At 35.9% G+C, this 26882-nt stretch overlaps 1 protein-coding gene across 8 annotated transcripts in view; it reads left to right on the top strand.

Moving 5' to 3' along the window:
* Positions 1-26882, top strand: part of LOC136838854 (uncharacterized) — a 208323-nt gene that overhangs the window by 156096 nt on the left and 25345 nt on the right. For all 8 annotated transcript variants that reach the window (XM_067104509.1, XM_067104506.1, XM_067104505.1 and 5 more), the window contains 3 exons: positions 3337-3459; positions 12417-12632; positions 17936-17995. In XM_067104509.1, the coding sequence (XP_066960610.1) occupies positions 3337-3459; positions 12417-12632; positions 17936-17995 (399 nt within the window). The remainder of the gene's footprint in view (positions 1-3336; positions 3460-12416; positions 12633-17935; positions 17996-26882) is intronic.

Here is a 26882-nt window from a genome sequence, read left to right as displayed (position 1 = left end):
ACTGAGAAAGATTGGATCTGGAACCAACTACAAGGTTGTCAGCCTAGGCGTGGGGGTAGTTGTGATGGAGGCTTTGGTTCACCCAGCAGAGGACAGGATTAGGAGATTCTTTTTGGTGATGAAAAAGTCCCTTCAGAGTTTGCATCTGTTGTGGGAAGTCCAGTTGACCATGCAGTACGTTTAGAATAGATTTGTTCACTCCTGTTTAATAAGTCATGGCCAATTATGATTCAGTCAGTCAGTTACCCATTGCCTATTGTAGATGAATTAAATTCAGATTTTTCTGGTAGAACACCAGCAACCCGAAGGAATGGAAATGGGTCCTTACTACTCTACAAATTTTTCTCTTTTTGGACCCCACAGCTAAATGATAGGGAGGTCACTTGTTGAAATTTGCAGGCATCAGGATCTGGTCTCCACAGAAAAAAACTTTCACTTGACCCTGTAAGCACTACAGGCAGTATTTCTGTGGCATATATGTCAGGCAAGAATAAAGGAATAGACTCGTATCTGACAACTGCAGCGACATATCTGAGACATCTGTGGGGCACAGAATCAGGAAGCTTGTACCACTTAACAACCAATATCTTCACTTAAGCCAAGATGTACAGAGTAATTATCATTCCAAGGTTTGTGGCCTTGAGAGACAGTGAGGTGGCAGGCATCCTTTGGAGAAAGGATCAGGCTGTACCTTAAGAAGATTTTAATTCAGCCAGGTAACTGGGAGGTGCTTCGGCAACTATGGGGAGCTCCAGTGATTAGCTTGTTTATCCCCAACGGCAATGGCAGGTTGCTTGTGTATTGTTAGCCTTATCAAATCTGGCAACCTGGAAAATAGATACTTGCATACATCCTTGGAAGAATGTGAGTTTATGCTTTTCATCAATTTGCTATGATAATGAAAGTTCTGGACAAGTTGCTGGTTTCCAGTTGACTCTTATAATTCCTCTATGGTCAAACCAAGAAAGACTCATAGATCTTTTGAGTCTGCTAGTAGATATATCTAGGAAACGTAAATCCACACTTCTAGAGTTTTCATCAAAGCTTGGAAAAGGTAGTGGGTCAAAATGTCGACAGACTAAATGTTGACGGTCATAGTGTCGACGCTGTTTAAATATCAATGGACTAAATGTTGATAGACAAAATATTGACGTTGTTATTTCTACATACTGTATATTGGACCAAGTACCTTAAGCTGCAAAGAAAAGCAAAAGGGAAATAAAGCTTCACAAAAATAGTAAAGTGTAATATAAATATGTACTTGAAGCAACATGATAAGAATTCTAAAAATGATTAGAAACTCCAACATTGGAATAAACATACAATGTTATAAAACTTTACAAAAATAGTGAAGTGTAATATTAATATTTATTTAAAGCGACATGGTAAGAATTCTAAAAATGACTGAAAGATCCAATACTGGAATAACCATATAACACTGTAAATTGCGAGCTATTTTGCACAAAAATTCCAGTACATTTTCGGTGTTATAGCCTTCAACAATACTTTTCAACCTGGCATTTACTTCAGTATATTTCTTGTTCTTTCTCCCAACATCCTTTCCGTGGAACACTTGCTCTAATGCCATCTCCGTACTCGCTTGTTCTGAATGGAGTTTTCAAAGAAGTTTTTTTCTGTTGGGTGGATAATCATCATCCTCTTTTTGAAATCATTATGCCAGTCCTCAAGCATGTTGTTTGTTCTTGGTAAATCATTTAATATTCTCTTATAACGTGACCTTAAGCTAACCTCAAACTTTGGCTACCTCCTTCTTCCATGCTGAAAAACACCCAACCATGTCGTCTCAAAGTATTGTAGAAATCCACATAAAATACCTTCCATTTCTACGTCAGGAGATGATGCCAAAGTGTCAAAACAATCATATACGTCGTCTGGTGGCACAAATGCAAGTGCTTGAAGTTTTTTCATGATCATTGCATTTTCAGCATTTGAGTACCAACACTGCAAACCCAATCCTTGTACCTTTCACCAGAGGCTCTGTCCAAAATAAAAAAAAATTCCATAGACTATTGATGGCTGAACGTTTGAAGTCTAGTAATACTGAAACTGGATGCAAGTCATGACTTTTAAGCCAGCTGAATATTATGTCATATGCATTCTCATTTTTGAGTTGTGACACAATACATAAGAGGAAGAGTTGTTTTCCTCTGTCATGGCATGTACAGTGTAAAGTTGTTTTTCTATTGGAGCACAACTGAAGATTCCTTGAGGTTGAATAAATATTCACTTTTTCACAGCTGTACTGTAAAAACTTTTCACCTCTCATCATAACTGTTAAATTTTGTTAACTAGTCACTGGATGACGTGCTCATTTTACAGTATGTGCAAGTGTTTCCTTTTCTGGTAAAGCTCCAGATACTTCCAAAGGAATATTTTCTATATATTTGTTTACGGTTGAGGAAGTAATTTCTTCCATCTTTCCAGCATTTTCTTTCAACTCTTCTTTGACCTTGAGCACTTCTTTCCTCGTTAAATCTGGAGGATGGCAGTGTTCTCGAGTTAAAGATGATATTACTTCACCATTGCTAATTAGCCTTTCACTGCAGAGTCCTCATTTTTCACATCTCCAGTAGGTTTTTTCTTATTTTTCTTTATCAACAACGTAAATGTAGCCTTTGTGCACATGCTTCTTGCCCCCCTTGTTGGTTTTAATTAGCTCCATTTTGTATGTCAGCCTTTCTGGAAAATAAAACTAATACCGAAATAGACAGACTTGTGGTCATTTAAACTTTGTAAGGGTCCTTTTCTTAGAATTTCATTTGAATGATTTTACAGTTAAATAGCCTATTATGAAAAGTAGCAAATTGCACAAAATTTACAGCAAATATTTACATAATTTTAATTTGATACTTAAACAGCGTCGAAATTTTGGTTTTCGACATTTAGTCTGTTAACATTTTATCTGTCGACATTTTATCTGCGTACCTTTGGAAATGCTGGACTGTCACATACGAGATTATCCAGCTACATTCTCTCCTTGCCCCACATTCCATTTGTCAAGGGCTAAATACAGAAAACAGTAAACAGATTTGGCAGATCTTCCTCGGCATGTGAATTTTTTGCTATGCATGAGAGCTTTTTGTTTTTAAATTTCTGTGATAAAATGGACATTGCAAATTATGGGTTTCTATTATAATTTTGTAAATAATTTTATTTCCAAAACTGTATGCTGTTGGCTAAAATTAAGACAGTCACGCAAAATAAATTTAATTACATGTGTTGACCTGCTTTCTCTTTGTGCAGGGAGTGTGACTTGTTGGCTGTTCATCAAGCATCCATTTGTTAAATGAGTGTGACAAATTACTTTTCTTGCAGATTAATGGGTGTTCCATAGAAGTAGGAAGGGCAGTAAGTAAAGGAGATCGAAATGACCGAAATTCCAGGGATGAAGCTCGTAGAGGGGGCCGGAAATCAAGAAATGATAAGGATCAGGACTCAGTAAGTACTATTATTTATGTATTTCTGGTAATGTTACTGTTGAACCTGTGTATATGTTAAGGGATGTACCATGTACCAAACTGTTTGTATGCAAAAAATAGGATTATGTTTCAAGTTAATTGTAAACCGCCCACCCCCCCCATGAGCCTATATTAATGTTTCTCTTGTCCCAGTATGGTTTAATAACCTCCCTGTTTCACATATGACACCATCAAAGGGGTACAGGGCTTTTACATGTATCGTAAAAGTATGCTCAGTTTAATACTAGGATACTCCTTATTTATCAGCAGCCTTACAGTCTCTTTGTCCAAGCTCCCAAAATTTCCTTTTTCTCTGCATTCCTAACATAAGAGATATTGCACCTCTTCAAAGGCCTGTCTTTTCATCACAACATGGAGCTGCTCCTCCCTCTCTTCTCTGTTTGCTGCTCTTGTATTATTTGAACATTATCTTAAATTTTGCCCCTTTTGTGGTTCCCACCTAAGTTTTGCTTTGTTCAGCACACTGGTATTGAAAGTTCTTTTGAGTGTCCCATAAGGCTCAGCTATATTGCTTTTCCCTTGTAAGTTTTATATGTTCTATTTGGTACATAGTCACTTAGCTTTCTAACTTCTTTACACTTACCTTCCTCCATTTTCAGTTTTCACTAAAATGGATGCAGGTAGTCAGTTTAAGAAGGAAAATCTTTTATTCATGAGTTATGGATGTGACAATTATACAAGGAATAGAGGACAACAAATCCTTCAGATTTAGCCTTCAACAAGCCCATCAAATTTTTCACCCCTTTAAATTTTTCCAAAAAATCATGAAAATTGCAAATGCCTACTGTACTTGTATACTAATAATACAACATAAATTGTTATGATGCAGGGACCTTTATGAAACCTTCAGACAAAAAACATGAAATCTTAGTGGAAATCAGTGGTTTGCATAGGCTAATTAAAATGATTAAATTTACAGTGTTGTGTTAACTCTCAAAAACAGATGAAAAAATCTCCCAAATTTAAAGAGTCAGGTATAACAAAAGGAAACATATCTAATTGTAGAGATAATTAAAAGGGACATATCTGTCAGACACATCAAAGCATACAGCATTTCAGTTTTTATTGAATTTAGTTGAAAATTTATGGATGAGTAGCAGTTTGAATGTTTATAACTCATTGTATGAGATATGCACTTCTAATATTTTCCATAACATTGAATTCAGCCATAAGTAGTAGGTGTTAGCATGGTATTACCTGTATGTTTTATAAAGGTATCTTTAGGTGTTAATGATGTATAAAGATAATTATTCTTCACATTCCCAAGCAAACTTAATTTTTTGTATTTTTGCTGCATCGTAGAGTGGAGGGGGAGGGCTGGGTGACAAAAGAGGGGGAGTGAGGAAGTTGTCACTATAATCTTCCAATTTTCTTTCATATTATGTGCTTCTTAGTTGACTGTACTTACTAGCCTCTGAAAGGTGTTTCCATGTTTTGGAAAAAAAAAATGGTCAGAGTAATGAATGATGCAGTGGTCAGTCATGGCTAATGTGGTGCCATATTGCTTTACCCAAGTTTTTTGGAAGTCAACCTGTAATGGAAATTCTGTCATATTGGGTGGTGAGGAAGGGCGGCCATCACAGATGCCCCCTAGTTACAGTGGGGTTACGTTCCAGTAACCTATTGTAAAGTGAAAATTATTTGGAATGAATCTTACCTGCTGTTGAAGTTAGCTTATATCATTGCGCCATTAGGTGTGATTGGCATTCAAAATAAAACAAAATAACGACTGACTAACCCACTAAGACTGTCTCTGTAATCATCTGTCTCCCACCAGGTGGCGGTGGATTTTTATGTTCCTGGCAGAATTCTTCATGCTGTACCCTTGTGCAGACAGTGTGAATCGGAATTAAAAGTAACTTGTATATGGATGATTTTGCCATATATTATTCAGCATCTCGCATAAAACATGCAGAGCGAATCATTAATAAAGCTATAATAAAAATAGATGAATGGGCCTCATCTGTAGGCTTCAAATTTTCTATACAAGACTCAAGCAGTAATGTTTTATAAAAATGAAAAGTGGAAAAAAGGTGAAAAAATAGACTTAAAAATCAGAAATCATTCCATACCAACTGGCCAAACAGCAAAATTTTTGGGATTAGTATTTGATATTCACTTGAACTGGAAAGCCCACATAACATAAATGGAATAGAAATGTAAAAGAGCATTAAACCTGATTAAAAACTATCGAACACTACTTGGGGAGCCAATAGACATACCCTTACTGTACTGTATAAAGCAACTGTACTGTCTGTCATTGATTATGGAAGCGAAATATATGGCTCGGCATCAGATGTAATGCTGAAAACGTTAGACCCAGTTCATAATGAAGGCCTTAGAATATGTTCAGGAGCTTTTCGATCATCACCAACATCTTTACAAGTTGAATGTGGTGAACTTCCTCTCTCTCTCTCTCTCTCTCTCTCTCTCTCTCTCTCTCTCTCTCTCTCTCTCTCTCTCTCTCTCTCTCTCTCTCTCTCTCTCTCTCTCTCTCTCTCTCTCTCTCTCTCTCTCTCTCTCTCTCTCTCTCTCTCTCTCTCTCTCTCTCTCTCTCTCTCTCTCTCTCTCTCCATAGAGAGCTAGTAACAATGAAGAATTCGGACAAATGATTCTCCAACCAAAAAATTATTTGGATTAAGAGATGTGTTTATAAACAATCATCCACCTCCTTTCCCAATTAGAGCTAGAAGATTGAGTCTCTGAATATAAATATGCAAATACCTTTAATATTAAAATTACCTCCTGCTTGGACGATGAATAAAATGAGAATTTGTACACTTAAAATATTTATCAAAAGTTATTCAATACCCTAGAACACCATAGACAACATACAGTAGAACATATAATCCAAAAAGGTCCACATTACACAATACAGGCAGTCCCCGGTTTACGATGGGGCCGGCTTACGATGTTCCGAGGTTACAACGCTTTTCAAATATATTCATCAGAAATTATTTCCCGGTTTACAATGCATGTTCCGATCCGACAGAAGAAATATGGCTCCAAAACAGCAGAATAATAAAAATTTTGAGGTTTTTTTGATGAAGAACTCAATAAAAATGCAGGTTGCATCGTATTCAATACACCCACAGCATTAAAAGTAAGGTTTTCATAGGATTTTTGACGATTTTGACGATTTTTCGGTTTACAATGATTTTTCGGTTTACAACGATTTTCGGTTTATGACGCGGCGTAGGAATGGAACCCCCATCGTAAACCGAGGACTGCCTGTATACACCGACAGATCTAAGTCACAATATGGAGTGGGATATACTGCAGTTACCCAAGACAAAGCGTATCAGTTCTCCCTACCAGGTAATGCCTCAGTATTTACAGCTGAGTTATGTGCAATAAAGATAATTAAAGAAGCCTCATTTAATAATTTTGTGATTTATAGCGACTCCAGAAGTGCTGTATAAGCCATTCAGAGCTATAATTAATAAAAAAAATAATTTTGTACAACAGATTAAGTTTTCACTCCATAATAAATTGTATAATAATGGAAAAAATATTGAAATGTCCTGGACCGCTGCCCATGTAGGGATTAAAGGAAATGAAGAGGCTGATAAAGCAGCTAAAGAAGCAGTCCGCATGACAAGAGCAAATGTAAACATCCCTATTAGTGACTATATAAGATATATAAAAATAGTCATTGTAAGTAAATGGCAAAATATATGGAATGAAGAACCTGAAATTAATAAATTAAAACAGATAAAACCCAGTGTTGGAAAATGGAGTTCATCATATCAGAGTGAGACTGACACACAAGTATTCTGACTCGTCTTCGAATAGGCCATACTCGTTTGACACATGGACACTTAATGAACAGTCCATGTGGCCCTCCTCCCAAATGCCCAAATTGCAGTGTTGATAACAATGAAGCACGTACCGTGTGAATGTCCAAAATATAACCTGCAGCGATTATCAGATTTTGGAAATAGATCAATAAATTTTATCAGAACCTTCAACATTCTCAGTAATACCCAATTTTAACGTCCATGAGGAGTTGTGATTTAATTGATAAAATATAAAAAGTAAATAATAAAAATACAAAAACCTAATGAATTTTAAAACAACGTAATTTTAAAATTTTACTTAATTTATTTTGAATTATACATTTTTAGTGAGTATATATGGAAACATGAGTATAAATGTATTTATTGTATGAGTGAGTACCAGTATGAGAGCTTATGCCTTTGTGCAACTTTTAATTTCATTTTCATTCATTCATCACTATACCAAGTGACCTATTTGGTCCTAGTGCTAGGCTTCTAAGTTCCTCGTTGGACGAATCAGTAGAGTTCTCGGCTAGCACTCTGCTAGGCCAAGTTCGAGTTTCCAGCCGGCCAATGAAGAATTAGAGGAATTTATTTCTGGCGATAGAAATTCATTTCTTGGTATAATGTGGTTCGGATTCCACAATAAGCTGTAGGTCCCGTTGCTAGGTAACCAGTTGGTTCTTAGCCACGTAAAATAAGTCTAATCCTTCGGGCCAGCCCTAGGAGAGCTGTTAATCGCTCAGTGGTCTGGTTAAACTAAGGCATACTTAACTTATTTGCTAGGCTTCTAGCCTAGACCTGTCATTTCATCCAAATCCTTCAGGCCAGCCCTATGAGAGCTGATAGTCAGCTCAGTGGTCTGGTTAAACTTTTTTAATAATAATAATAATAAGCCAAAGCCTAACAATTCAAGGCCCAGAAGGATAGGGTTAGCCTCACAGTGTGTGGGAATGCGGCTGGCTTCATGCTGAAACCAGGCCTCATTTACAGGGCTGCAAACCACAGGGCCCTCAAGAATAATAACAAGGCATTGCTACCTGTGTTTTGGATGCACAACCCCAATGCCTGGATCACCAAAGTCCTTACGGATCACTGGTTCATTCAGAGCTTCATCCCTCAAGTCAGGCAATACTTGAGCAACTTGTGCATGGAGTTCAAGGTGTTGGTGATTATGGATAATGGTGGTGGCCACCCTGTGGATCTTGTTACGAGGGAGTCCAGCTCTAGTTCCTCCCTGCCAACACCATCTCTCTCCCTCAGCCTATGGACCAGGACGTGATCCATGCCTTCAAGGCAATCTACACCTGGAACTCCCTCAAGCACCTTGTGAATGCAGTGGACACTGACCTTGAATTTATGCTGAACGAGTATTGGTGTAAATTCATGATTGCCACATGTCTGTCCGTCATCGACCGATCATTGAATGACATGAAGGAGGAGACCCTTAATGCCTGCTGGAAGAAGCTGTGGCTGGAGTGTGTTCACGATTATAAGGGCTTCTCTCCTGAAGAAATTCATTGTTCGGCCATTGATAAGGCAGTCCAGTTGGTGAGGATTCTTGGTGGAGAAGGCTTCAGTGACATTATCCAGGATGAAGTCAGCACCCTCATTGATCCCCACTCTGACCCCATGACGGACCAGGATTTAGAAGAGCTGTCGAAGTCAGTCAGAGAGGAAGAAGACACGCCAGGTTCAGGAAACGAGGAGGAGGATGAGGGCCTGTCTTTGGAATGTCTGTCCCAACTTAAGAAGATGATTAAGGAAGCGCAGGATGCAGCTCTGTTATGGGATCCTTATATGGAATGCTCCCTAAAGTTTTCCAATGCCCTTGATGCAGCATTGGCACCCTGTAATCAAGCCCTCATCAGCATGAGGAAGCAGCGACAGCAGCTGCCTGTCACTATGTTTATTAAACGTATGAAGAAGGACCCTCCAAAGCTCCCCCCCAAACCCCTGAAGAAGTGCCTCCCCAATCGCCTTAAGTAGTGCCTCCCCAAGCACCTGAAGAAATACCTCCCCAATCACCTGAAGTGTGCCTCCCCAAGTGCCTGAAGAAGTGCCTCCCCAACTGCCTGAAGTAGTGCCTCCCCAATTGCCTGAAGTAGTGCCTCCCAAAACCCCTAAAGAAGGGAAAGAGGAGCCCTCAGAGGAGATGTAACTCCTCTGCTTTGCTGTGCAGTCATATCTATCATCATTCATTTAACTGCACAGCTAATTCATCATCATCATCTCTAAACAACAGTCATTACTGGTGAGTACCTGTATGATTTACATAATCTTAATGTGTATGTAGTGTAGTATGAAATTTTTTAATGTGCACATGTATTTCTCTCTCTCTCTCTCTCTCTCTCTCTCTCTCTCTCTCTCTCTCTCTCTCTCTCTCTCTCTCTCTCTCTCTCTCTCTCATGTGAATTACATACCAATGTTTCCCTTGTAAAAGAAAACAGGACAGCTTGAATAGTAACTGTATGAAAGAAAATATGCATGCCTGATTATGTATGGGGACTGGATTATTTCCACACGTAGCTGTAAGCTATACAGTAACGTACGTATATTTTTAAGGGTAAAATGTTTAAGATGACTTTGAAATGATAATAATAATATCATTTCAATGATTAATACAGTAATAGGATAATAGTTTAAGGTATATTTGATGTAGGATGATAGTTTAAGGTATACATTTGATGTCTGAACTTTCAAGATAGGCACTTACAAGCATTTTTAGAGGGGGAGTTTTTAAGTATTCATGAATCTTAACTATTTGCGGGGGTTGTAGGACACATCCACCATGAATACGGTGGGTCAACTTTATTACATTTACTTCATTAGTTTCTGAGCCACATCATCCTCCGAGCAGACGATAACCTCCCCCCCCCTCTCTTACTCAGTTTTTCCCTCTATACCCTCATATTTATCACCTTGTGACAATTGTTCCTAATTGTAAATAGAAGCTCTTCTACTTACGCTTATTTAGGAAGAGTGCATTAGACTGGTGATAGAATGGCTCTTGCTTCTTGGCAATTGCCTTTTCAGTGTTGTGCAGATGGCTCTGACTGTCATTTACAGTAATATTAATATTTGAAAATTAGTAAATCATTTTTTGTCATACCCTGTATACCTTAAACTAAAACACTTGTAACCTATTTTAATAGTTCATTGCCTATTTTAATAGTTCAAACATTATAATTAATAATGATAAGTTTAAGATTACGTAAATCATACGGGTACTGTATACCCACATAAGTTATCTAGTTATTGAAATGCAAAAAATTGTAATTACAGTATGGAAAATATGTTACATATGCATAAAAAATCTCTCTCTCTCTCTCTTATGAGAGAGAGAGAGAGAGAGAGAGAGAACTCATGCGTTAGTGACAGTATGTATACAAAGCATCTGAGCTACAAAAAAAGTTAAGTATACTTTAGATTAAATAGACCACTGAGCTGATTAACAGCCCTCCTAGGGCTGGCCCGAAGGATTAGATTTATTTTATGTGGCTAAGAACCAATTGGTTATGTAGCAACTGGACCTACAGCTTATTGTGGAATCTGAACCACATTACTGTATAGCAAGAAATGAATTTCTATCACCAGAAATAAATTCCTCATATTCTTCATTGGCCGGTCGGAGATTCGAACGTGCGGCCAACAGAGTGCCAGCTGAGAACGGAACCCACCCGCCCAATGAGGATCATCTGAGCTACAAGCTGTGTGATTAGCTACTTTCAACCCTTCCAGCCAGTAGCCTGTCATCATGGAGAGAGAGAGAGAGAGAGAGAGAGAGAGAGAGAGAGAGAGAGAGAGAGAGTGTGAACTGAGTTATGTTTACATTGGTGAAACAATTACAAATGTCAAGAAAGTTTTTTTTTATACATTACATATTAAGATGATAATAGATCAATATTGAGGGCTTTTACTTTATCATATTATTGATATTTTTCTGTGTTTACATTGATATTAATATTTGAAAATTAGTAAATCTTTTTTTATCATAAAAATGTATTTAGTCACAAAAATAACATAAAAATACAGTAATTAGTGAATATTACCCTGCAAATTAGTAAATTATAATAGTGCTGTGAAATCTTTATTAAAGTACTACTAAGAACTAGCCAAGAAATTTGCTGCTGTTAATGCCACTCTTACTTATATGTATGGCAAAGTAAAGGTTCATAAAGAAGGGCAACCAGTGAGGCCCATTGTGAGTTTGATAGGCTCAGCCTCTTATCATTTGTTCTTACACCTCCAGCTCAGTGGCTTGGGGTGTTGTTGTCATGCTTCACTTTGGGACATGCCTGAAAGTACAGTATTGGGTGTTGTGTAGGCTTGGATAATTCTCATTGCACCACTCATTTTAGGCTGTAGGAACAGTGGTGTCTGACACTTTTACGATGTACGATATGCCATAGTGTAGGCTGAGCTAATTCTTGTTTGTTATTCAATTTCTCTTTGTATTGAATTATCATAAGTCACTCTGCTTGAACCTCCAGAATTAGCTGATATTAATAATTATTATACCATGTATGTATAGAGTATACGTTATATTGTAGGCTAGGCTACCATATATGTATACATGGTACTGAATACCCTAGTGTAGGCTAGGATATACAGTATTCGATATACGTTTTTTCCAACAAATGATGGGTTTTTTTGGAGCCTAACCCCATCGTAAGTCGGATAATACCTGTATAAGCATTTTTAATTTTCTTTGTGTGTTTGAACTATCAAAGTAGGCAGTTCTAAGTGTTTTTAGAAGGGTTCTTAGTATTCGTGGGTTGCAGCTACTCGTAGGGGGTGTGGTATGCATCCCCGGCGAATACGGCAGCTTTATTGCATATCAATTAATGAAATTTATCAGTCATCATTTTCATGCTTTTCTAGTTAATTTTTTTCAAAGAACTGCATTTATTGAGTGAAATAAAAATTTTATTATTAGATTAAACCCTTAGGGCTAACCCTACGAATCTGAAGAATTACAACAATTGGTCTGGTCAGACTACCTAAGGCATTATAATAATTTGGTTTGGCTCATATGATATTGGATAATGAATTGGTCAGTTTAAAACTTGGTTCTGTTTTTAAAGCCAAAGTATGTTGATGTATCATTCACCAAAGGTTCTCTCTTTTTTTTCAGTCTGCCAGTGGGTCAGGGGAGCCATGTACAATATTTGTTGGAAACTTGAGTGAGGAAGCAAACGAGGAGACACTTTATGATTATTTTTGTAAGTATGGAGAGATTAAAGAGGCACGGATAACCACAGACTCCAGAGGTACCTCTAGAGGATATGGCTTTATTAGATTTGCAGAAGGAAGTTCTGTTCAAGAGGCCATTGATGATGGTCCGCATGAGGTAAGTCTGGTGTAAATTTCATTGTTATAATAAAAGATTTTGTTTGGAGGAGGAGGAGTTTACTGTATTTTAGAGGCATTTTCTATATTTTATTGGTTAATGTTCGTATTCATTTTTATCATTCAAACCATTTAAATATTGCTCTGTACAGCAGAGGCAAGGGACAGGTCACTTTCAAGAGACTGAATATACATAAGCTTATATGAACTTGGCAAAACTCTCTTCTCAGGTGAGACCTGGAAGAGTTAGGCAATGGCTCCTGATGTTTCAGAAAGTAGAGTTATTTCATTCTGCCCCCCTTCCCCCCTTTAGCTCAGTGAACAGCAAGGACTTGGGCTAGTGAAAATCTTTTATAGGCTATGTGATGCTTTAACTGTGGACCCACAGGATGCATTTTGTTGAAAGTCCCACTGAGCCACCACCTGTTTTGATGCAGAGGCTCTTTAGTTGACTTATTGCCAATGATCCAGGTCGCTCTAGTATCAAGGATATAAACCTCTCCTAGTTTCCGAGGTTTTGATCCACTCCAAAACCAAGGATGCCAGCAACTACAGTTCAGAGGACTTGAGAAGCTTGCCAGATATCCATGATGTTTCAGTACCAAGGAATTGAGTTGCTAATACCAAGGACCAAGGTCCCTGAATTACCAAGGCTCCAAATTGTCTCAACACCAAGGAACTGCACCACTCCAGTCCCAAGCATCTTAGTTGCCGTTACAGTCAGCTTCACGGGAGTTGAGACAAATTACCACCGATGGAGAAATATGGTACCTCTCTGAAGTAGTAGCAGTTCCTGGATATGCAGCTTATGAATCCTTGCGTATAGACGTTTTGTAAGGAAGGCGCTGATTGGTAAACTCTTCTCTGATTTCTACATATAGTTGTAGCATATTAGTTTCGCTGATTTTATGAGATATGGCTACCAAAATACGTAATTAACATGGTTACTGAACATATTCTCTCATTCTGCTTGTAAAATGAAAAATCACAGCTCGGTGAATAACATCCTGAAATTCGTTGTAATGAATTTGTAATATGTGAATATTACAATATGTGAAAAGTAAAAAAAATTATGCAGCGTGCAGCCGAAAACAAGCTCCTGTCATTGACTTCGGCAGGTGTTGTTATTAAATTTAGACTTACCATCACATTACTTTATAATCTGTTTATTCATTATCATCATTTATTGACAAAACATATATCTGAGGGAGAAATTTAGGTTAGCAAATAAGTTTTGAGTCACATTACTTGGTAATTATTTGAAAACAATGATGCTATTCGGACAAAATACTTGCAACCAATCAGCTAGCAGGAAACTTTTCTGAGCTAAAAGGGCACCCCTGCAAGTCAGTGCTAATGCACCTCGGTAAAAAAAACCGAGTTTAGCAGATTACACCAATGCATTTAGGGCAAATTAGCATCTTTATAAAAATAACTCGGTCATCTTTGTGCCAGTAATGAGATTTTGCTCAGTTGTCTGGTTAAATTTGTAAGCAATATCATTGAAGAAAAAGGCTCTTGTAAAATAGTGATGGGTATTTATGGAATGTGATAATTGACCCATTTTCATACTTTTGAAGACTGAAAATTTGAGTTTTGTAACGCTGGAAATTTTTCCTCAAATGTTAACTCCTCCAATACAGTCATAGTCCTTTAGAAACCTTTGCAGTAAAGTCTGTCTGATTTAACTCTGCAAGGAACAAAAATCATTGTGAGTCTTAATCGGTTGTTGTAGTGTATGAAACTTTGGCTGTTAAATGTTGCATTAAAATTTTTCTTCATTCAACAGGTTGTAATAGTGGATGAATTTGTTAACAAACTTGATGCAATTGGAATGTTTTTAGAGAGTAACTTCAGTGTTTAGCTGTAAAATAAGCTATGAAGTGAGGTATGTTTCATGCAAGTAATGCATGAAAATGGAAGTCTTGACTGTGATAGGTGTAATGAAGAGAATTTTGAGTTTGAGCCTTAAGGAATTTTCAATTGATCATTGAAAAGACAGGCTTTATGCATAAAGACACATTACATAGAATAATATTGGAATATTTGAAGATATCACTTGAACGCCATAGGATATGCAAAAGGAGATCTGTCATATTAGGTAATCTTCACAAAATTAAGGTTTGCTCTTAATTTTAGTTTGTAGAGATCACTGGTAATTATGTCCCACTTATTATTGTTGTTGATATTATTATTACAGACCAAGCTGCAACTGTAGTTTAGAAAGCATAATGCTATAAGCCCAAGAGCTCCAATGGGGAGAGCAGCTTAGTATAGAAAAATATATTGAGATACACAAAGTAAAATAGTATAAGTAATAAAGTCAACCTGCTTAAAAGAAAAGGTGTATAAACCAGGTTTGAATTTCCAAAGTTACAATGATTTAACTACAGCATTAGGAAAATCATTCCATAATTTGATCGCAATTGGAATAAACATTTAGAAAAGTGTAGTGTTGAACCTTACTGAAGAAACATGGAGATTGTTAAGATTAACTATAGTAGGGAGGCCAGAGTGAAAAGACTCAAAAAGAGGGAAAATTTGATGCAGCATACACAGTGTGCTAACTGAACAGCAATGCAAAAGATTAATTCCAAGATCCAGGATAAGAAATTTAGTAGAATTTTTAAGTTTTTATGCAGCAATTTCAGTCGTGAGTCAGCTGTTGAAGACTAAACAGGGAAGGAATATTTAGAACTTGGCAGAATAAAAGAATAAAAACATAATGTTGGGAAAACAGATCTCCAAAAATCTTGGAAGATTTAGTATACAGTAAACCCCCAGGATTGGCGGGCTGACAATTTGTGGACTCAGTGATTTGTGGAATTTTGTGTGGAACCTATCCATAAATTATTCGCAGGAAAACTCACCCATCCACAGAGTTTTTTGCAGAGCAATATTCTGTATTTTCATATTATTTTCATGGCTAAATACTGTACTGTACCTACATATACATTTTATGATAAAATATTATTTACAATACTAATCTTCAAATATTAACATTAAGTTTAATAAGATTAAATAATAACATGAAATAATAAAAATAATTCTCTCTCTCTCTCTCTCCCTCACTGAGATGAGAGAATGTCTATGCATATGTAATATGTATGTTTGTTTTGTATAATAAATAAATGATTTACTAATTTTCAAATGATATTAATATTAGTATTAATATTAATTTTCAGATATTAATATTAGTACTAATGTAAAGGAAATAAACTGAATTAATAAGGTTTTAGGTCAATATAAATTCTTCCCTTATCTTTTTCTGAAAGCTTTGGAGCGAGGTGGGTGTAACCTGTCAAATATGTCAAGTATCTTGACATACTGACCGCAAGGGTAGATGATGTTGCCACGCGGTGGTGAAATAAATGTTGCCACTCTCTCTCTCTCTCTCTCTCACCAAAGGAATGTGAGAGATAGATAGATAGATAGATAGATAGATAGATAGATAGAAAGGGAGAGTGGTTGATAGAAAGATATACTTTCTCTCTCTCTCTCTCTCTCTCTCTCTCTCTCTCTCTCTCTCTCAGTTATTGGCTGGAAGGGTTAGAAGTACATACTTATATATTTTTAATGGTGAAATGTTTAAGATGACTCTGAAATGATATAGTAATAATATCATTTCAAAGATTAATACAGTAATAGGATAACAGTTAAGGTATATTTGATGTAGGATGCTAATTTAAGGTATACATTTGGTATTTGAACTTTGAAGATAGGCAGTTATAAGTGTTTTTAGAGGGGGTTGTCAAGTATTTGCAGATTTTAACTATTTGGCGGGGGTTGGCAGTCTGGTACACATCCCCCACAAATACGGGGGTTCCACTGTACCATGGTTTTTCGCAGTTTAGTCAGAGATAGACTGGATATGTTTTGCAAAAGTAAATTCGTAATAAAAAATTACATCAAGAGTTGCATCATCAGAGAGAAGTTCTTGGTTGGGCCTATTCATCCCATCGGTTTATGAATGAGCATTGTCATTTATACAAACTGTTATTTCTTCAATAAAGATTCAAAGGTCACTCATGAGTGGCATAGGTAAGGAAAAGGCCAATATCTGATTGCACAGTATTGTAAATTCTTGATTTTTACACATGATGAGTGCCAAACCTCCTTTCCATCTAAGGTAAGATCAAGGAAAACATGCAGTGGCGATTGAAGACTCTATATATAGCATTGCCCTCCCCATCATTGGTTCACAGAGATGTTAAGGTCATTTTAGTAGTGAACTCTATCATGCCAGTAAGTGTGGCTTGACCTTGGGACCTAAGGAGTGCCAGTACCACTGCCACTACCTATCCAAGTATATTTTGCTAAAAATCAAGAAGATGAATGTCCAAGAAGGACTGATTTTGTTTATTAAATTTTTTGTTCTTAGTGACAGGAAATTTTATGAAGTATGGTAATTAGGTTTTAGAAAAAGGATATTGTCACTCAGTAGAGATTTTGTTTGAGAGGCTGTTTGGTATCAGAATGGTTTCATTACAAAACTCAAAACAATATTAATGCAAGGAACTGTGATAACTTAGAACAATTTCAGGGATATATTCTTGCGTAAATCACAGTAATAAGACTAATGAAAGTTATTCACCTGTGGTTCGATTTCTATTTTGTTGGGTTTTAGTATAGGTGAAGAACAATTAGTATGCGTTTGATTAATGAATTTCGTCACTTTATTATGATTATACTATAGGTAAGGGAAGTGCAGTAGTAAATATGTATACAGCATTATTCTAATGAACTTAAACCCTTTGGATTTCATTATCTATCAGATGTATCTGAGTCTGGAGTCACACAAATCATATTTCATACTTAGTGGAATAATCCGTCAAATGAACTAGATATAGCAGACACTGGAATGAACATGACTGGTGCCTGCCTGTCTAAAGCTATAAGTGTGGGTTCTTTGTGTCAATGGTAACTGACCCATCATAACTTTGTCTGCATTGAAAGATCCTGCTCTTCATATCAAAACAAGATCTTGCATGGTTTTGCTTATGCAAGTACAGTACACTGAGGTTTAAAATACCCAACCTTGCAAGCTGTTGAATTCTTTGCTTTCAAAAGTTCAAAGTGTGATTGGGGAAGATATAGATTTGTTTAAGCAGCTGATCTGTATGCGATATTATTTTGTTTAATTTTAATTTACTTTTTATTACTTAGGGTAAACTAAAGGAAAGTTACTTGTCTCAACCCTCTCATGTTGGTTGTCAATGGCAAGTAGGTTTTTTGTTAGTAAAAAAAAAAGATAGATTAACCAGACTATTAAGTTAAATGCAGTTATGATTTTTATGATTTCAGATTGATGGGTGTGTCCTAAAGGTTGGATCAGCTCACTCCAAGGGACAGGATAAGAGAAATGTAAGTAATGAATAATAGTTTTTGACACCTTATGGAATTTAATTACCTGGCACTTTTGAAAATCTTATATGGCTCTTGACATGTATGAGTTGGCTCACCATGTTTTAACACCCTTCAACTTGTTTCAGTTTAAATGGAACTTCCTTATGGCATATTTTTCATATTTTTGGGTGTGACCCTGATGTTGTAGCTGGTGAGCATATTGAATTCGTCTGTCTTCTGAAAAGCATTATACCTTTGTAATCCATAATATTATGTAAATTTGTTGTTTCAGATTTCTTCCTCTTATCTAACCTCTTCTTTACTGACAATTTGTTTGGGGGTACAGGGAGTACCACCATTCAAGGCTGTTGCATAGTACCGGGTACATGAAGGTGGTATGCATGTACTACCAACCTTCCGCTTTTCAGCTGTAGACCTCTTATGATTTTGTAAATTCAGTTTGAAGGGTTTGGAGCAAAACAAACATTATTGGCACTGCCAGGCGTATGATGAAGCAAAACAACTGTTATTGCTGGATATAGATTCAGACATTTGGGTATACAGTATACAGTAATACCTCGAACTTGCGCGATTCGAATTGCATGAATTCACAGACACACGAATTTTTTATTGGAACCTAACTAATGGTCATACACGAGTTTTTCACAGACACGCGAACATCTCTGTACACTGAGAAACCCGGCAAAAGTGTTTGTTTAATTTTTTTATGTAATTTATAAGTTTTCAAGCTTTTGTGTGTAAATTAAATATTAGATATTATTAAAAGTAATAATTTCTCTCTCTCTCTCTCTCTCTCTCTCTCTCTCTCTCTCTCTCTCTCTCTCTCTCTCTCTCTCTCTCTCTCTCTCTCTCTCTCTCTTTCTTTCTTTTAGTGAGATGAATTTTTATGGTACATGTAAACAGGTATGTTTATTTGTATGATAAATAAACTTTTTAAGTAATAATATGTACCAATTTTCAATTATTAATAAGATTAATAAAATTAAATAAATAATAATAATAATAATAATAATAATAATAAAAACTGTAATACAAAATTTGTATTATCTTGAACAAACAAATTCTTCCCTCATCGTTTGTAAGAAGGTGGAAGGCAAAAGCTGTCAGACATGTCATTTAACATGACAAGAATGAGTGTTGCTAATCAGTGGTCAAATTTTTTCTTGTCTCTCTCTCTCTCTCTCTCTCTCTCTCTCTCTCTCTCTCTCTCTCTCTCTCTCTCTCTCTCTCTCTCTCTCTGTCATCTCTCTCTCTTTCTCTCTCTCTCTCTCTCTCTCGAAGTTAGCCAACCTCGTATTACAGCACTGTTTCTCTGTATGTCTTTAACTGTACAGTAGATAATTTTGAATTGATCTAATTTTACCTGTACTGTTTACAAACTGTAAATGCGCAGTTCTAAAACATAGAGACATAGAGCATTTCAGAACAAAGAGAAAGTGACAGAATAAAAAAGTTTGTAAAAACGGGGTTGAGAAGACTTCTAAAAATAGATTGGTGGAATGGGGGGGAGAGTCACACACTATATTCTTAAGTCAACCATTTATTTCTTTTTTTAAGGGTAATGTATTAAGCTAACTCTCTCTCGCTCTCTCTCTCCGTAATACTGTAATTCATAAATAATGTAACTTGACATTTCAAGTAAGGACAATCTCTCTCTCTCTCTCTCTCTCTCTCTCTCTCTCTCTCTCTCTCTCTCTCTCTCTCTCTCTCTCTCCGAAATACTGTAATTCATAAATAATATAACTTGACATTTCAAGTAAGGACAATCTCTCTCTCTCTCTCTCTCTCTCTCTCTCTCTCTCTCTCTCTCTCTCTCTCTCTCTCTCTCTCTGTTATTCTCTCAGTCTCCGTGATAACTGATAAATAATTTCACTCTCTTAAGTAAGGGCAACCCTTGAACTAGGTGATTCTTTACCATTTGTGTTGGTTCTCTCTCTCTCTCTCTCTCTCTCTCTCTCTCTCTCTCTCTCTCTCTCTCTCTCTCTCTCTCTCTCTCTCTCTCTCTCTCTCTTAGTTAGCGCTCACACATTTTTACAACTTATTAATTCTCTGTACATCTTTACCTGTACAGTAGATAGTTTAAATGGATCTAATTTGACCTGTATCGTCTCTTAGTGTAAATGCGCCAGTGTCGCAAATACGTTCTAAAACATAGAGACATAATAACTAAGAGTTGTATTAGTCAAAATATAAAACATTGTTTGTTCATGAAAAAGCATTTCAGAACAAAGAGAAAGAGACGCAGAATAAAAAAGTTGCTAAAAAGAGGTTGGGATGATTCTAAAAATAGATCGGTTGGAAGGGGAGAGAGAGAGAAATTCTCTTACAACTCTCAGTTTTTATGTAAACCATTTATTTCTCTTTTTAAGGGCAATATATTAAGCTAACTTTTAAATGAAATTACAGTAACTTTAATTCCATTTAAAAGTTAACTTAATCATTTGGGAGGATGATTAGGGTCATATTTAGTGTTTAAACTTTAGAAATAAGCATTTATTAGCATTTTTAGAGACCATGCCAAACTTTACTAGAAAATTTAGCCTCGAGGGTTCTGGAACCTAACCTCGTGTAAGTCGAAGTATGACTGTACTTTGTATACATACATGCACACACATATACATATAGTCTCTCTCTCTCTCTCTCTCTCTCTCTCTCTCTCTCTCTCTCTCTCTCTCTCTCTCTCTCTCTCAGATAGTTGATAAAAAAATTTAGTATAGTATTTGGAAACGTGTAATCCTAAATAGATGAAAAAGTGTTACATGGCAACACTCACTGTATTCATGAGTAGTGGAAGGTAACATCATTTCGCTTTGCACTTCTGGGGAGTATAGATGAAGTATCTAGTAGGCTCTGGATACAGATGTGTAAATTTCTCTCTCTCTCTCTCTCTCTCTCTCTCTCTCTCTCTCTCTTGTCTGACTCATCTCTCTTTCCTTAATGGAAAATGTTTGTTATTAAATCTCCTCCCTTTTATATAAAATTATAAAATATAATTTTGTTGTTGAAGCACGTTTATGTGGAAAAAATGGGCTCCGTGTTTAGTACCAGCCACTTGGGGATGTATGTAGAAAACATAAATAAATGTGTGTGTGTGCATATATATGTATATATATATATATATATATATATATATATATATATATATATATATATATATATATATATATATATATATATATATATATATATATATATATATATATATATTATATATATATATATATATATATATATATATATATATATATATATATATATATATATATATATATATATATATATATATATATATATATATATATATATATATATATATATATATATATATATATATATATATATAATATATATATATATATATATATATATATATATATATATATATATATATATAAATATATATATATATATATATATATATATATATATATATATATATATATATATATGTATTATATATATATATATATATATTATATAATATAATATATATATGTATTATATATATATATATATATATATATATATATATATATATATATATATATATATATATATATATATATATAATAATATATATATACAAAAATGGGAAAAAGCATGTTAAAAGAAGAAAATATATATATATATATATATATATATATATATATATATATATATATATATATATATATATATATATATATATATATATATATATATATATATATATATATATATATATATATATATATATATGAATGTCTTTTCCTGTAATACTACAGTGTAATATGAAAATAAGAAGGCCCATAAAACACTATTTAAACGTTGAAACCATATATTTTGATCATTTGTTTCTGTGCCCCTGTTCACTGGTAGAATATGGACAGGTGGAAAGTTACAATGGTATATATACAAAAACATGAAGGTGTGGCCTTAGGCCTCCGATGTTAAGGAGGTGGCGATTCTTAAGAAGGAGGAGAATGACCAAATTCCCTAGTTTATTTTTGGCCTCATTAGCTCCCGTTTGGCGATGGATCTGGCGGTCGCGTTTCTTGGGTCATCTTCTTCAAGATGGGTCTGAGGATTAAGGTGTCGATGGCGTCCGATTTCCAATGTCCTCCTGACAGGTTCATATTGTTGGTTTGATTGATGATAGCAGATTCCAGCATCTTTCTTTTGTACCTGGACAGCTACTCTTGAAAACCAACTCCGCCCACTCCAGTTAATGACATGCCCTGTATTTCTAATATGTAGGAAAATTCCCGAACTCTCCGAAGCGTAACGTAAACTGATCTTTTGTGCTCTGTTATTCTTTGCGAGAGCGATCTACCTCAACAACGCCTACATAGATGTCATGACAATTACTACACGGTATCTTGTAAACTCGGCTTCTTCCCTTTTGTTATTTAAGTATCGTTAACGAGCGAACCCGATGGATTTGGGATAATGGAAAATGAAAGGATTATTAGAACTGAGTTGCTCGGTGGCCTTTTGGATGTTTTCATCGTATGGAAGCTTTATTTTGTTGTTGAAATCTATTTGTCTGTTGTGAGTGGGACCTCTGTAGTATATTTTATTCGCTTTATTAATAGCCCTCTCGATAATGTGTGGTGGATAGAGCAGCTGTCCGTTAGGTGTTGGTGGATCGTGTTAAATTCTTGATCCAGGTACTCATTTGAACATATCCTAAGTCCTCTGAGGAATAGGTTGCACCCTACCATGATTTTTACGGAGACGTCAGTGGTAGCTTAAGAAATGAATGTAGGAGACAGCGAAGGTGGGTTTTCTATATACTGTAAATGCATACCTGTTCTGTTTTCTTATGATCAGTACATCTAGGAACGGCAGTTTTCCGTCCTTTTCCCATTCTGTTTTAAATTTTATGGTCAGAACTAGCGAATTTAGCCTATTAAAAAATTCATTAAAGTCCCCCCAGCTATTGTCCCAGAAAGTAAAGATATCATCTACGTATCTAAGCCAGATCATATTATGGGGTTTGATAGACGACAAAAGTTCTGTTTCGAAATATTCCATGTACAAGTTTGCTAGAAGGGGTGATAGGGGACTTCCCATGCTACAGCCAAATTTTTGTTTGTAAAAATTACCATTGAAAGAAAACATGTTGTTAGTTACACAGAGGTTGATAAGTTTTAAAGTTTTATCTATGCCAAGAGGAAAATGGTCTTCATATGGTTGTAACTTCCTCTCTAAGAAAGACAACACGTCGGCAATCGGGACTTTAGTAAATAATGAATCGACGTCTAGACTGAGCAGTTTGATGTTGTTTGAGGGGATGTTTAAACTATTAAATTTTTGTATGAAATCCTCTGCATGTTTGACGTGGGAGGATGAGAAGGTTCCTAGAAAGGGTGATAACAAGTCTGCGAGCCATTTTGATAATTTGTACATGAAAGAGCCCTGCTAGATATTATGGGGCGTAAAGGAATCCCATCTTTATGTGTTTTCGGAGGCCGTAAAAATAGGGGAGAGAGGGGTTGATTACCTTGAATGTCTCTAGTAATTCTATGTCTTTTTATTGCCCCTATGGTTCTAACTGATTTGTTAAACTGAGCAGCAATATTTGTTGTGGGATCTTTCGTTAATTTGTCATAGGTCTCCCATCGTTTAGAAGTTCTTGAACTTTATTGATGTATGTCTCCTTGTCTAACAGAACTATTTGCCCGTCTTTGTCAGATTTTGTGATTAAGCTACCACGACGTCTCCGTAAAAATCATGGTAGGGTGCAACCTATTCCTCAGAGGACTTAGGATATGTTCAAATGAGTACCTGGATCAAGAATTTAACACGATCCGCCAACACCTAACGCAAAGAACTGCTCTATCCACCACACATTATCGAGAGGGCTATTAATAAAGCGAATAAAATATACTACAGAGGTCCCACTCACAACAGACAAATAGATTTCAACAACAAAATAAAGCTTCCATACGATGAAAACATCCAAAAGGCCACCGAGCAACTCAGTTCTAATAATCCTTTCATTTTCCATTATCCCAAATCCATCGAGTTCGCTCGTTAACGTATACTTAAATAACAAAAGGGAAGAAGCCGAGTTTACAAGATACCGTGTAGTAATTGTCATGACATCTATGTAGGCGAGACAGGTAGATCATTCTCGTAAAGAATAACAGAGCACAAAAGATCAGTACGTTACGCTCGGAGAGTTGGGAATTTTCCTACATATTAGAAATACAGGGCATGTCATTAACTGGAGTGGGGCGGAGTTGGTTTTCAAGAGTAGCTGTCCGCACAAAGAAAGATGCTGGAATCTGCTATCATCAATCAAACCAACAATATGAACCTGTCAGGAGGACATTGGAAATCGGACGCCATCACACCTTAATCCTCAGACCCATCTTGAAGAAGATGACCCAAGAAACGCTGACCGCCAGATCCATCGCCAAACGGGAGCTAATGAGGCCAAAAACCACTAGGGAATTTGGTCATTCTCCTCCTTCTTAAGAATCGCCACCTCCTTAACATCGGAGGCCTAAGGCCACACCTTCATGTTTTTGTATATATACCATTGTAACTTTCCACCTGTCCATATTCTACCAGTGAACAGGGGCACAGAAACAAGTGATGGAAATATATGGTTTCAACGTTTAAATAGTGTTTTATGGGCCTTCTTATTTTCATATATATGTGTGTGTGTGTGTGTGTGTGTGTGTGTGTGTGTGTGTGTGTGTGTGTGTGTGTGTGTGTGTGTGTGTGTGTGTGTGTGTGTGTGTGTGTGTGTGTGTGTGTGTGTGTGTGTGTGTAAAGTAACTTACCAAGTAATTACATAGTTATAGTTTCCAGGAACAACTTAGCAGACAGTCTCATTCTGTTTTCTGCCATGCTCAAGTAAACAGCAAGCATCGATGGCAGCTTTGTTCTTAAATTTACCGGCTGGAAACTGGATTTCAGTGAAGTATTATTGCTGACTTCAGGTAGCTTTCAAGCCTACAGCTTTCAGGATCAGCATTTTATTGTTTTGTTATTAAGATCTGATTCAAGTTTATCATATTTTGCTACATTAGCGATTTCGCAGTCAAGTATCTGTAGTTTTAACTCCAGTAGCGTAGTTTACTGCGCCACCACTTCTTGACTGGTTAACATAATAAATGTAAACATTGCTTTTGTTGCCGAACCACTATTTACGTTATTGAATTGCCTATCTGCAAGTCTCAATTAGTGTTTGTAAGGAGTTGAGATATTTCTATATGATGATACTCTGTGTTCAACTATTGTCGTTAAAGGTTAACTTTCCTTTTCCAAATAACGTAGTAACATAATATTGTGTTTGCTGCGGTCTGACTTTTTGGTAGCTGGGCTGACTTTTTGGTAGTGGAGCATATATTATCTGAAAGTCTCTATTACGTGGGGCCCGACAGTTCTTCATTGGACATGTTGGTACCGTTCTCGGCTAGTACTCTGCTGGGCCCGCGTTCGATTCTCCAACCGGCCAATGAAGAATTAGAGAAATTTATTTCTGGTGATAGAAATTCATTTCTCGTTATAATGTGGTTCGGATTCCACAGTAAGCTGTAGGTCCTGTTGCTAGGTAACCAGTTGGTTCTTAGCCAAGTAAAATAAATCTAATCCTTCGGGCCAGCCCTAGGAGAGCTGTTAACCCTTAAACGCCTACTGGATGTATCATACGTCGACTAAAATTGTCTGTTGGGTGCCAAGTGGACGTACCATACGTCGACTACAAAAAATTTCAACCTTCGGTCAACTTTGACTCGACCGAAATGGTCGAAAAACGCAATTGTAAGCTAAAACTCTTACATTCTAGTAATATTCAATCATTTACCTTCATTTTGCAACAAATTGGAAGTCTCTAGCACAATATTTTGATTTATGGTGAATTTTTGAAAAAAACTTTCCATACGTCCGTGCGGTAACTCTGCCGAAAATTTCAGAAATTCTTTCGTCATTTTTTCGTAATTTTTGCACTGTTTTATATTAGCCGTTACATAAAGTTTTATATATGAAAATGTGTATAACTGCCAAAATTTCAACCTTCGGTCAACTTTGACTCGACCGAAATGGTCAAAAAACACAATTGTAAGCTAAAACTCTTATATTCTAGTAATATTCAATCATTTACCTTCATTTTGCAACAAATTGGAAGTCTCTAGCACAATATTTTGATTTATGATGAAATTTTGAAAAAAACTTTTTTCCTTACGTCCGCGCCAGACATTCTTTCGTCATGTTGTCGTAATGTTTGCACCATTTTATATAAGTCGTTACATAAAGTTTTATATATGGAAATGTGCTCAATTTCATGTAGAATACAACAGAAAATAACTCATGGTTATAGCTCTTATCAGTTTTGAAATATTTTCATATAAATCACAATAACTGCCAAAATTTCAACCTTCGGTCAACTTTAACTCTACCAAAATGGTAAAAAAATGCAATTATAAGCTAAAACTCTTACATTCTAGTAATATTCAATCATGTACCTTCATTTTGAAACAAACTGGAAGTCTCTAGCACAATATTTCGATTTATGGTGAATTTCTGAAAAAAAAAAAACTTTTTCCTTACGCTCATGCCGGTAACTCCGCGAACATCTCAGAAATTCTTTTCACGTTGTCGTAATGTTTGCATCGTTTACATTAGTCATTACATAAACTTTTATATATGAAAATGTCCGCAATTTCATGTAGAATACAACAGAAAATAATTTATGGTTGTAGCTTTTATCAGTTTTGAAATATTTTCACATAAATAACGATAACTGCCAAAATTTCAACCTTCGGTCAACTTTAACTCGACCGAAATGGTCGAAAAACGCAATTGTAAGCTAAAACTCTTACATTCTAGTAATATTCAATCATTTACCTTTATTTTGCTATAAATTAGAAGTCTCTAGCACTATTTCGAT

The sequence above is a fragment of the Macrobrachium rosenbergii genome, chromosome 5 (genome assembly GCF_040412425.1).
Source record: "Macrobrachium rosenbergii isolate ZJJX-2024 chromosome 5, ASM4041242v1, whole genome shotgun sequence".
NCBI classification, from domain to species: Eukaryota; Metazoa; Arthropoda; class Malacostraca; order Decapoda; family Palaemonidae; genus Macrobrachium; species Macrobrachium rosenbergii.
This window is presented reverse-complemented; position numbering and strand designations above follow the sequence as displayed.